The sequence below is a fragment of the Calypte anna genome, chromosome 4, assembly GCF_003957555.1.
Source record: "Calypte anna isolate BGI_N300 chromosome 4, bCalAnn1_v1.p, whole genome shotgun sequence".
NCBI lineage: Eukaryota > Metazoa > Chordata > Aves > Apodiformes > Trochilidae > Calypte > Calypte anna.
The window spans coordinates 17,659,507-17,672,251 of record NC_044247.1 but is presented as its reverse complement, the minus strand read 5'-3'; the positions used below and the strand labels follow the sequence as shown (position 1 = coordinate 17,672,251).

Genomic DNA, 12,745 nt, shown 5'->3' with positions numbered 1-12,745 from the left:
TTAGAACATTTTATTTCTTGTAAGGACAAGAAATCAATGCTGAGAGTCTGATAGAATTCAGTGCACATCTCAATGAGCCCTGCATTGTCATTATACCCCTGCAGTCATCTTCAGAAATGATCTTCCTTTAGGTACTAAAACTATTTGTCCAAATTTCCCTTTGTTTTTGGTTTTTTTTTTTAATTTTGAGAAGTAGTTAAGTGCCCTGTTCCCTTATCATCTCCTTAATTTAGTTTGGTTATAGGATAAAACTCACAAGCTCTTCATATTACAAACTGGGTCCTCTTCAACTTTGCTTCAGTAAATTTGTTTACAAACAGGAAGGAGTGGGAGGAGAGCATTTTATTTCTTTTTAAATTAAATTGACAGTTACATAGCTGGTCTTGTTGTTTTTACTGAAGAAGAACACAAGTGATTTGACTATTATGAAATTAATAATTATGCAATTGACTTTCTGAGCTTTAAGCTGCATCATTTTAAAAACACACTGATTAATGTAAGCTTGGAAACTGGAAGAATTCAGACCAACCACTGGCAGTTTACTGTGGTGGAATCTAATTAAAATTGTTTGTAAGATAAAGCACTATTGCTTCTCTAAGGGACAACCAAGCCTTTTTTTAATTAATGTAACTTTCAGCTTATTATGGATGGATAAACATCTAGTTTTGAAACACAATCCCCTTGGAACAGTTAACATTTGCTTTATCCATCCCAGCAGCCACTCTCCCTGTGACCTCTGTTATAAAGTCAAACCTAATCTCTGCTCAGCAGAGTCTCTACCTGTGCACGTGTTCCCAGCCCCCACACTTCCACACCTGTGTGTGCACATTTGGAGGAAATGTTTGTGTTTCTCTACCTGCTGCACGTTGGCCTGAAGAAGGTCTCCTAAGCGCTCCACCAGGTCAGTAAACGTGGGCCTCTCCGTGGGGACTCCGTGCCAGCAATCCAGCATTGTCTGGTAGCTAGAGAAAACCACAGGTATTAAGAAAGGAAAAGGGACAGGAGCTTTGCTTTCCAACTGTTTCTTTCTCCTGCTGCTTGTTTTGGTCGTTTGTATGGGTAGTTTTGGATTAAGAGAGATTGAAATGTCTATTCTAGTTTCCACGTGGGGTGCTTTTTCCTTTTATGTTGCTGTCTCCGCTGAGCTTGTAGGCTTTTTGTTTTCACCTAAAGTCTGACTGGTGGGCTCCACTGACAGCGTAAGTCAGAGTTATGGATGCTTAGTTTCTGTCACAGGATGGGAACAGCACAGCAGTCTCCTGAACTGAGATGTATGAACTATAGCTGCCATGGGGACATCTGGTAAAACTGCTGTTGGCAAAGGTCAAGCTGGCTTGGTCTGTGTTTAACATTCACCCGTGGGGTGAGGACACCCAAGATATGCCCAACTACAACTGGTTTTACTGAAAACAAAACACACAGCTGTCCTCTGAAGAGGCCTCCTTCCCCCTCTGTGCTTAAACACAATTTTCTTTGTAAGACTTAGATGATGTCTCAGCTCTGAATACAAAACCAGGAGGAGCTCTTACACTTCTGGAGTAGAGTACTCTGGGGATCTCATCCGGGTTCCTTCTTTGAGCCGTCGGCAGAAGTCCTCATCTATCTGCACTCCAGGGTATGGGGAGGCACCTGGGGGGAGAAAAAAAGAGGCTCCAGACTGGCACAATCCAAACTTCCTAGTCCAGTGAATTAAACACACAGCTGTGATACCTGCTGAGCACTCCAGATTAGACCTAGAGTCTGACAGTAAAAGAAGCTGGAGCAAAGAATGGGTTGCAGTCCTACATGTTTTGTTTGGAAAGCCCTTACAGGCTCACTCTGTACCTTTAGAGATTAAATCATCCTGTTTCCTCTGCATTTGTATATAGGCAGGACCACTCCAAGATAAAATATGGCAGAAAGGAAACACATTTTATGCACCCTCAGGTGCAGAGCTGTAGTCCTCCTGTCTGCGTTCCCCGATTTAGCACTGTCCATGTGCTACGCAGTCCTACAGGTAAAATTTCCTTGGAAAATGACCTCCCAGTTGTTAGTGTGAAACCTGGGGGGACACTTTGTGGCAACTGAAATTGCTTTGGTGAGGCAGACTTCTGTAAAGGGACTGGTAGTGTTATATTAACTTGCACAAAAGTTGACCCAGCAGTCATCAAAACAAAGGAGCAAGACTCATGTCACTCCCTGTGTAAGTGGCTCTCTGCAGAGGAATGACCTGTGTAAATCCATGTGTAAATCTATGTGTTCACTGAATGTGCTCTCCTCTTCAACTGCTGAATGAGTGGGGGCTTTCAAGAGGTTGTGTGGTCTTTGTTGTGTGACATCTGCACTTTGTGATGCACCATAAATAAGGAGAACAAATATGTAACTTGAGAAAGTGCTCTGGCATTTGAGTAATTCACATCTCTTAGGTAAAAACTCAAGAGGTGTTTGCACTCAAGTCTGAAATTCATTGAACCTGCTGTGGATAGACCTCAAAGTTCTGCAAGCTTTGCTCCTATCCTTCTCAGCAAAGGTTTCCCATCCAGCATAACTCTTGTGTTTCATCTTCTGGCATCCTAGAGGCTGGATGGTGAATTTAGAAGAAAATTTAATCAAATTTTAACATAGGGGTTGAGTGGAACCTGGAACCTCAAGGAATCTGTACATGATTTACCATCTATAATATTTCTTCCTGTTTCCTGCCTTTCCCCCCCATTTGGAAACACCATCGTGTGCTGTGCACTTGGGGGCACAACGAGCACACCAGAAATCTTTTGGATGAAAGCAGTGAAGAGGGTGCCAAAATGTGGCTGTTCCCAGAATTATTCTGCTCTGTGAATCTGACTGCTCAGTCTGCAAAACTATGCACTGGGGAGCAAAGATCCAGGCAGCTTCCTAAGAGGGCATCTCAACACCACAGACAGGCTCTGATGAGATTCAGAGCTTAGGGATGTTCTGCCACAGCACATCTTAACACCCTTGATGTGCAAATATCAATCACAGTATCAGCTCACTCTTAATAAAGAGTGTTTCCTGGAGTTAAGTAGATTAAGGAAATAGTCAGGAGCATCATTTCTGCTTTATATTTTCCTTCCTAGTTTTGTCTTGGTCTGTCATGATGAACATAATGAGCTGCTAATGTGATGTTCAGCTCACCCATTAGCCAAGAGCTCGAAATGGGCTTCTGTCAGCTCACAAGATCTGAATAAAAAGATGGTTATACTGCCAGGCACTGCTTGTCTACATAATTAACTTTGATTGCTTTTTGGACAGTGCACATTTAAGTTTTGTGGGACACTGACATTCTGTGCCATGCGGGTGATTTTGAGCTGGATTTAACATCGGTGGCACCACCTGACACGAGGTGTGCTCAGCCTATTGGAACAGTGCAAAGCTCAGTGCAAACTCAGCCTCAGATGAAAATTCAGTTTCTCAAGTCCTGGTTTCCCTGTGTATCACCAAAATGGATCCACTCTGTCCTTCTGGGGAAAGCCCATCGTGCTTCATTCACCTTTTGAACCTGAAAGCACCTGTGTCCTAACTGCACTCTGCATTTTGCTAATCAGTAATTTTTTTTCTTTTTTCAAAGGGTGCTGAATGTGTGGGACCCAGTAAAAAGCAGCAGTTTTAAATGGGAGCCAAAACATGCCCTGTAGCAAAGACAAATAACTTCCATCCCTTGGCTCTCAATGATCTGTGAAACTTTTATATAAGAGAGTTCAATCAGTGACACAAATCCTTAATTAAATATTTATCGTGTGAGCTGCAGATGTGAGTAGTGCCAAACCCCAGACATGCCTGGATGATCTGTATGAAAAACCCTCTTAGAGAAAATTACTGCTTTTGAGTCTGTGCCACAGGCTGAAGAAAGCAGTTTGTGATCTACATCACCACGAGGGCAGAGGCTGCTCTATGGACAGCAGCTCGTGGGGTAATTTAGTAGATGCTTCTGAATTCAGAAGAGGACAGTCTGTTGTTCCAAGTAAGCACCTTCATTAAGAAAAAGGAGCTATCTAAAATTAAAAGAAACCAGAGAAGTTATTTTTTAAAAAATAGTTAAAAAATATCATTTCAGTGATTACATTTTAATTTTTATTTAAGCTTCAGTATTAAAGGCCAAACAGCCTGAAGCTTACAGCTGTTCAACTCTATCAGGACCTTTGGGAGCTGTATGAGGAGTTTGCCTTCCCCAGGGGTCCTTGCCCTCCATCCCTGCTCAGTTCCTTTGGTTCCTTGGAGATGCCCAATGGAGAGATTGTCCCCCCCACGGGTGTCTGGGTGCTAATGCTGACACATCAAACCACATGCAGTAGGTGATGCTGTTCCAGAGCCATGGGAGGATTGCACTGCAGCAAATAAAACTCTGATTAAATAGGACTGAACTCCACAGAAAGCTGTATCTGCTGCTTGTTCTAAGCACCTGAGTGGGAACTTTGTGCTTTGCATAGTGATACAAACTGGAGAGAACTCCAAAGACTTGGACTGAAATCAGGTTGTGATCTTTGCAGCCAGCCCTAAATAAATATTAGGACAGAAACAACTCCAGACTTTGCATACAGATCTGGATTTGGCATCTTGAGCCTGATCATTAATTTCAACTGCTCTATGAACCAAAGATAGTAGGAGATTACACAGTTTGTTTTAAAATTCAGCAGCTTAAGTTGACAATGCTTCTTGTTTTCTTTTGTCTGCGAATGCTGATTAAAAAGCCAGAGCTGACATTCCTGAATTCCCTCAGGAAAATGAAACTTGCCACTCTGCAAGGAGAATTTGAGAGCTGCAAAGTCCAGCTGTGTCTGTGCAACTGCTTGTTTAAATTTCAGGGCTTTATCTGCTGGACAGTAACCAGATCTCAGTGAGGCTGAGATTTCTAACAGCACCATAGGATGAAATCTATAGCAATAAAGAACATCATTACTATTCTTTCAAAAATGCTGTGGCTTGCAAATGATACAGTCAGGAGAGTTTGGATTCTACCTGTCGGCTGCCAAAATGATTATGCAGAGTCTAGCCCTGGTTCTTGCATCAGCCTGATGGCACTTGCTGCCAATGTGTTTTTCTTACTTAGAAAATCTCAGATTTTGTGGGCAAGATAATCAAAATGGGATAAAATGTCATGTGGGCAAACTCCCCTGTGTTCCATCAGCTGCCACTGGCAACGTCAGACCACTGTGTCAACAGCAGTGTAATCCCCTGCAACCTTTGAGCAGTGTGGTTTCCTGAAGCAGGCTGCTTAGGGGAAAATATGGTTTGACAGGGAAACTTCTTCATTGCTCTCAAATATTTCACTTCCAAGCAGCAGCTTGCATTATCTCTATGCTCTGTTGCTTCCAGTTATTACAGATGTTAGGCCCAGGGTTTAAATTTTGCTTTGGTGTTGTTCTCCCCCAGTAATCACTGTTTTCATGTGCTTTGCCAAGTGGAGTTTATTTTACAATGACTTTATTTTACACCTGAGCTGCACAGTGCAATGGTGTCAACTGAAACAGAAACATGGCACTGCATTATCACCACTTGTTTCCAACATTTCACAGCAATAGAGCCATCAATTAGGAGGGGGAGAAAAAAAAAAGTTGTAAACCATTCTTACCTAGAGAAAATATTTCCCATAGCAGCACTCCAAAAGACCATACGTCACTTTGTGTTGTGTAAATTTTATCAAAAATAGCTTCTGGAGCCATCCATTTGAGTGGAAGTCTTGCCTAAGAATGCAAAAGACACAACAATTTGTTGGAACTGCTGTTACTCATCAGTCCAAACCCTGGGGGGGAAAAAAACCAAACCCTTGATGTTAACATTTCAAGTTTCTTCTACTTACATCTCCTTTCCGTACGTAGTCAGGGTCTTTATAAATATCCCTGGCCAGGCCAAAGTCACAGATCTTCACCACGTTGTTCTCTGAGAGAAGGATGTTCCTGGCTGCCAAGTCCCGGTGAATGCACTGGGGAGGAATGAGGACAAGGAAGATCAGAGGGGCTGCCTGGGCAGCACGAGACCTTCCTTGGAAACAGAGAAATAAATTGTGCCAAGCAGGTTAGAGAAGGAAAATGTGTGTGGGAATATGTCCTAAGTATAGCAGTGTATGCAAAAGAGAAAGTACCTCCAGGGATAAGCCAAGTATTCCAGTTTTCTGATTTTTCTGTGTGAAATAGCTTTCACAGTTAGGATGAGGTGAAGGGAGTGCTGTTTTCCAGTTATTTGTTCTGTGGCAAAAATTCTGTGTCAAAAAGCAACTGCAGCCACGTTTCCAAATGGAGTCCCATGTGTGTGTGTGAGAGCAGGGTGACTGCTCAGTGCTGGTGTGAGTGCTACCCCAGTAGCTGGGTGGTAAGTGCAAGCTCTCAGGTCTGTGCATACTTTGGCGTGTGTATTGTGTTCAATTTACATGAAAAGCAGGAGTTCCAAAGCAGGCTGCAAACATACTTTTCTTTGCATCCAAAAGATGTGTTAACATTACTGATAGTCTCCAACACTGCTGACAAGCTAAATAAATAGCTGGGTACTCCTCTTCATTTTTCAGAAGTTCTTTTGTTGACCATACTAGCAGGATCTTTCTCTATGAGAAGCTTTTTTCTGCATTTATTTATGGGACAGTACTGCAGATAGGCTCACAATCTGTGTTCCCTCCTATCTAAGCTCTCATGTTACAGAAGCCAGTCCCTGTAGCCAAGAATGTGATGGATATTCCTTCACACCCCCTTCAGTGCTGCTTATTGCTTAACCACCAGAGTTAATGTGATCTCCAACACTTGCATATGAGAGTAAAAAGCAGATTACTCGGGCTTAGAAGTACATTTGGATATTTTCATATAAGATACTCATAATTCTGTGAAAGAAGTTCAGTCCCAACAGTTCAGTGAGCTCACTTTTCGGGAGGCGAGAAACTCCATCCCTTTTGCCACTTGGAAGCTGTAGCAAATCAAATCCTCCAAAGTCAGGGGCCTCTTGTACAGATCCTCAGCATCTAGGAGAGATCACAGACACAGCAAAACTCTGAAGCAAGAGCTACAACCTTTTTTGGCACGAGTGCTGCTTGCATGCTGCTGACCCCACTCCTGCTTCTGAGTAATGTTACGTGGGTTCTTTACTGGTGTTGCAGCTCTGGAACCACTGATCCCGAGGCAGAAGATCAGGTGATTACAAAAGTTCCAGCCAACATTTATCATGTCATTTTGCTAAGGGAAAACAACACCTGGGGATAAAAGTGAAGGAAACTATTTATGGTGAGCAAGTGACAAGACTGGGGGCAGGCTGGCCCCACAAATCTGGTGAAATGGTGCTGTTACTCCTCTTACACAACTGGAGCAGCTTTTCTGTGCCTACATTACTGCAAATCTCTTTTTGTGAGAAAACTGGAGTGGGGCACAGCCAAGAGAAAGTATTTACAGTTTCAGGACTGTGTAAGGACTTGTGACAGTGTGTGTGGCGGTAGCCAAGGAACAGAAGTCTCTCTCATGGCAGAGCTGGGGTGAGGTAGGGTTCTTTTACCTTCTTCATCATCCTCTGAATCGCTGTAACTCTTATCTTCAATAAATCCTGAGCTGGCAGAGCTCCCTGTGCTGGCCACGCTCTCCAGGCGCCTCTTGATCAGTTCGGTCAAATCACTGTTTGACTCATCCAGGCTTTTCTCTGCCTGGTCAGAGCTTTCCTGAGACTAGAAATGGTAGAAAAAGGATTCATAGTGTTGGATGATGCAATCCCTGGGCATTCAAAATACGTAAAGGATGGCATGTGGAGAAAGTGGCTGCTGGAGATGAGCTCAAGGCTCGTTTGAATGTGGTGTTCCCTGAAGAGCAGAACTAATGAAGCTGGTTTCCTATTCATTAATACAGAACCTCCCAGTTTTTAAGAGCAGTATTCCACCATAAAAGGCAGCTGGAAGCATGGGGAGACTGCTGGATGAGCAGAGAGATATTGCAGTTCTGTCCCTCTTGCTCAACCTGTGTGCATGATGTGCACTGAAATGCACATCTGTCTCACCCTCTCCTGGGGAGTGAGGCATAACCAGTCCCTGCAATTCCTGAAAACAATGGTGAGAAAATAAATTTTGAGTGACTGTACCAGGAAAATCTTCTCTTACACAAAGTACCTTATGTGCTTTTGTGCCTGTACACAATAGGTATAATAATAATAATGGAATCATCTGGGAAAACAATCTCGGGGAGGCTCCAGTTTCTGCCAGGGTTTGGATCAGAGCTCTCATTCAATGCTGTATTTTCACAAGGAGGAGGTAGTGCTGTCCTCTTCCATTGCTGATTTCTGGCCTCCTGTGTCTTTCCCCACATCCTAGCCCAGTCTGTGCTAGCACAAATGTTTGTGTGGCTGCAGACAACCTTTTGGAAACCAAAACTTTATGGTTCAGCCTGAAGAAGAGGAGGTTCAGGGGAGACCTCATCACTCTCTACAACTACCTGAAAGGAGGTTGGAGCCAGGGGGGGGTTGGGATCTTTTCCCAGGCAACTCTCAGCAAGACAAGAGGGCAGGGTCTTAAATTGTGCCGGGGGAGGTTTAGGTTGGAGATGAGAAAGAATTTTTTCATGGAAAGGGTGATCAGACATTGGAAGAGGCTGCCTGGGGAGGTGGTGGACTCTTCGTCCTTGGAGACATTTAAAAAGCGACTCGATATGGCACTCAGTGCCATGGTCTAGTGACTGTGGCAGTTGATCAAGGGTTGGACTCGATGATCTCTGAGGTCCCTTCCAACCCAGCCTATTCTATGATTCTATGATTCTAATGCAGATCATGTTTGTGATCCAGTTGGCTGCATGCAGCACAGACTTCTCAGCACAGTGGGAGGGAGAACACAGAAGATGGGGATGAGCAGATGATAGAAAAGTAATTGGAGAGAGAGGGAAGTGGACCTGGAAACAAAAATCCCCAAACTGGGCTTGTGTTTTGGGAGGGTTCAGCTAATACCAGACTTTCACTATCTTGTCCCCTTGGCTATTTGAAACTGATTCCTTAGTAGGTGCTAGAAAAGAAGAGGATGGGAGTGAGGCCCTACAGGGAGAACAAGCTTCCTTTTCTTGCTCATGCAAGTTGAAACGTGAACAAATCAAGTGCCCACAGAAATACCAAAGTGTCTCAGTGCCAATGCAGGAAAAAACCCAACTTGTGGTCAGTGGTTGTTGGTTCTCTGCCTTTTGACTCTGAGAAGTCTGCCAATTTTTTTACCTTGTATGCAATGAAATCTCCTCGTTTTCCTCTTAGGTAGTTGGACAGATTTCCATATTTGCAGTATTCCACTATGACCATTAAAGGACCTAAAAAGACAGTTAAAAAGTCAAATGAGTTTTGAAGCATTGCAAAGCATTTAATACTAACTTATCCTCCCAAATCCTCTTCAAAATAAATAAATGCTGTCATTCCTGTGACACAGATGAGGAAATTAGGAAGCAGAGAAGTGGTACTGCAGAAGAACACAGTCAGCAGTGGACATGGAGAGAAGGGAATACAACACTGATTCTTAGCTCTCCCCATGAAATGGTAACAGTTGCTATTTATTCCTTATTTATAAAGAAAGGGAAATTCAGAATGAGGAATAAGAACACAATCCCAGGTGCTGTTAAGGTTGTTTTACTCTATGCATGGATCCAGAGCATGGAGCAGTCTGAATTTTTTTCTGCTGCCTTCATGATTTTTTGTTTTGGGGGGAGCTGATGGCTCCAGAGTCAATAAAAGTTATGCAGGATGAGAGCTCTAAAATCAAAATTTGCAAAAATATGTAGTCTGAAGTTTTTGAAAGCCTGGAAAATCCTCACAGTTTCTTCCTTTTTTATTTCTGTGCAAACTATGGTAGAGTTCAGTGCAATTGCTGCTTTTATGAAATTACATGTATTTTTGGGATCTGCTTGGAAATGCTTTTATGTTTCAGTGGAGCTCTTAAGAAAGGAAAAGGCTCTGTTCCCTACCTTTGGCATAATCACTGCTTTTTGTAATCATCAAATGCAGGATAAGGTGAAAATGTGGGACTAGAATGCATATAAATGTGTATTATTATCAGTGCTAAGCAGCCAGACTTTCATGTCCAGCAGCATTTTCCTGTCCTGGAGGTTCATAGTTCAGACTTAGGAGTTTGGACTTCAAAGGGAAAGTGCTGAGAGCTGCCCTTGCCTGTCCAGTCTGACGTGTCCAATATTGACTGGCAAGGCTGAGAGCAGGGCTGTAGGGAGCTCTGAGGAGCTGAGCAGGGAACCCTGGGGACTCTGCCTGCTGCCTCCTCCCTGAGACTGGGTGATGAGCTCTGGCTGGAAGCAGATTGTCCCATGAAAAGGCAGATGGAGAATTCTAGCAATAATAACCAGTAGCTTGCTGATAACATGTATTTCTGCCAGGTTCTTTATTTACACAAGTCCTACAGCACTGCTAGGTGGAACGCACACCTTTGGGCTGTTCAGGACTTCCAGTTCCTCTGGGCTGCAGCTGTAACATGTCCAGCACCTGAGCACACTGCACCAGTGACTGCAAAAACACAATCAGCTCCACATCAGAGCTGTCAGCAGTTCTTCTGCTGACCACACAGCACTGCTGGGACCTGGCAGTGCAGGAGACATCTCTGGGGGCCAGTATTCTGAAGAACCCAAAGTAGAACATCCCTCCTGGATGCCCTGAGGAAATGCAGATTCCAGCCCAGCTCTAAAGCTCCAGTTAGTGATTTATTCATGTTTTTGAAATGTTTCCTAATATGGTCTCTCCATATTTTATTTTCTCTCTGTAAAGCACATACTGTGCCTTAACTCCACCTGCTTATACATCCAGACTCCAGCCAAGGTGTTATTTGTTATATTGTTAAAATAATCTATGCACATACTTAAAAGCAGTCTGTGTCAGGAGCACTGTTACATGGTTATGTAAAACCTAGCAAGGAAGGAGAGGGGGATGCAGTGGCATTTTAACAGTAACACTTATCCCCCTGTCTGTCTCAAGAGCTCAAGGCTATTTTTCTTTAGTCTGCAGCTGCATGGCTCACAGGTAAACAAACCAGAGCCTGCCCAGAGGCTCCTCGGGGCCCTGCAGGGCCATGCTCTGCTCCATCCACTGCTCCCCACAGTCACCAGTGGTGTTCCCAGGCAGACAGCAGGGAGGAGGGAGGGGTCCCTGCAAGTCCCCTGTTCATGGCTCCCAGATTCCAGCACTATCTGGCTGCTGGTGGCTGACTGCTCCTTGAGGAACTGGGAGTGTCTTGCTGGAGCAAGATTTCTTGCCTGGCATCCTACCAGCTCCGCCTCACTGAAGTTTTCTTTCCCACCTCATGACTGGACAGCTCCATGTTTTTGAGGGAGATGATAGCTTCTGAGTCTCAGATGACAACAGATGTGTGCACCATCTCTCACTCTTTCCCCTTCAATTATTGTACTCCGTTGGGTTTGTTGGGTTGGTTTTGGTTTTTTGTCCTAAACTCTCTGAAATCTGTCCTTTGGGGATTATTTTGAAGGTTCAATGTAACCAGTAAAGAGGCATCTTTGAGAATTCTTACTCTGAAGTCGAATCACTGTGTAGCAACAGACAAGGATGCTCTGTGTGGAGGTATGGGAAGGGATGTGCTAGTGACAAAGGTCCTAGATTTGTGGAGTCCTTTGTTTAAGTCTGCACTTTGCAGCAGATTCTGTGCACCATGTGCAGGCAGCTGTGTCAGCTCAGCCCCTGGGAAGCCCACAGTCTTGCTCTGCTCAGCTTTGGACTGCCTCAGGCTTCCTGTACACTGGGCAAAAAATGCCTGCATTGCCTGGCAAGAGTGAAGTGCTTGGGAAAGGAGGAGGCCTCAAGCAGCTGAGTGCTCAGCCTGGTGCATCCTCCTGATAAGGAAGGGAAGAAGAGGGAGGAGAAGCTTTGAAATGATCAGGAGTGCCTGTGTGGAGGAATTGGACATCTAACTGCAACTAAGGACAGTGCTTCCCATCAGTCCATAATCCCTTTTGTGAACAATATTACACAGGAGAGAGAAAAAGAAAAGAGAGAAATGACCCCACTGGCTGGGAGGAGACATTCAGAAACCATCGCTGGGATGTGGCCATATTCTGTAGCAGCAGCAGCTCTCCTATGAGCAGAGAGGTGCATGTTTGTGCATGAGTTTAACTGGATCTGTTCATGCATTTAACTGGACTCCACCACAGATACATCCAAACACCACAGCATCTGAAAAAACTCTTTGCTCCTTATTTACTGAGGACTTCTTACCTCCAGCTTTGGTGCAGGCTCCCAGCAGGTTGACTACATTCAGATGATGTCCTATGTGGATGAGGATCTTCAGTTCAGACATTAAAGCCTTGCATTCATTAGTAGTTGCACATTCTGCTTAAGATAAACAGGAAAAAAATCCTCTTTACACAACAGGATATTTTTAACAGGACACAGCAAGATCCTGTTTATCCTTGGAAACAAAGCCCACCCAGGTTACTTGCAGTATCTCTGCTTTTCAGACTATTAAACAGATAATAATTCATCCGTTTCATTGTCTGTTGACCTTTATGAAGTGCAATGATACTTTATCTTTTGGGTGACTCTTCCTTTCTCTAGCATGGGTTATGGAGGGTTACTGTCCTGTAGGAGAACCCTCCCCCAGATCAGACACCAGAGAGCCTTTGCAAGGACTGAATTTTGCAAGATTAGCAAAGGAACAACCAACCAGACAGTACCAGCACAGAGAAGGACATGTTACTCCATCTCTAATGGCAGTGTGCAGGTTAGTTGTACTGTTTTACAATACCTCAGAATGGATTTTTCCACAGTCCCGAGCAACTCGCCACTGCAGAAGATGGAGGGATCCAGC

At 44.0% G+C, this 12,745-nt stretch overlaps 1 protein-coding gene across 3 annotated transcripts in view; it reads right to left on the bottom strand.

Annotated features, from left to right (window-relative positions):
• The window catches only part of LOC103534188 (vascular endothelial growth factor receptor kdr-like), a 121,893-nt gene that overhangs the window by 15,913 nt on the left and 93,235 nt on the right, over positions 1-12,745 (bottom strand). For 2 of the 3 annotated variants that reach the window (XM_008500122.2, XM_030449395.1), the window contains 8 exons: positions 12,154-12,267; positions 9,151-9,239; positions 7,465-7,630; positions 6,843-6,940; positions 5,795-5,917; positions 5,567-5,678; positions 1,530-1,629; positions 857-962 (listed from right to left, as the gene is read on the bottom strand). In XM_008500122.2, coding sequence (XP_008498344.1) covers positions 857-962; positions 1,530-1,629; positions 5,567-5,678; positions 5,795-5,917; positions 6,843-6,940; positions 7,465-7,630; positions 9,151-9,239; positions 12,154-12,267 — 908 coding nt within the window. Of the gene's footprint in view, positions 1-856; positions 963-1,529; positions 1,630-5,566; positions 5,679-5,794; positions 5,918-6,842; positions 6,941-7,464; positions 7,631-9,150; positions 9,240-12,153; positions 12,271-12,745 lie in introns of all 3 variants that reach the window. The other variant, XM_030449394.1, reaches the window with a different exon arrangement.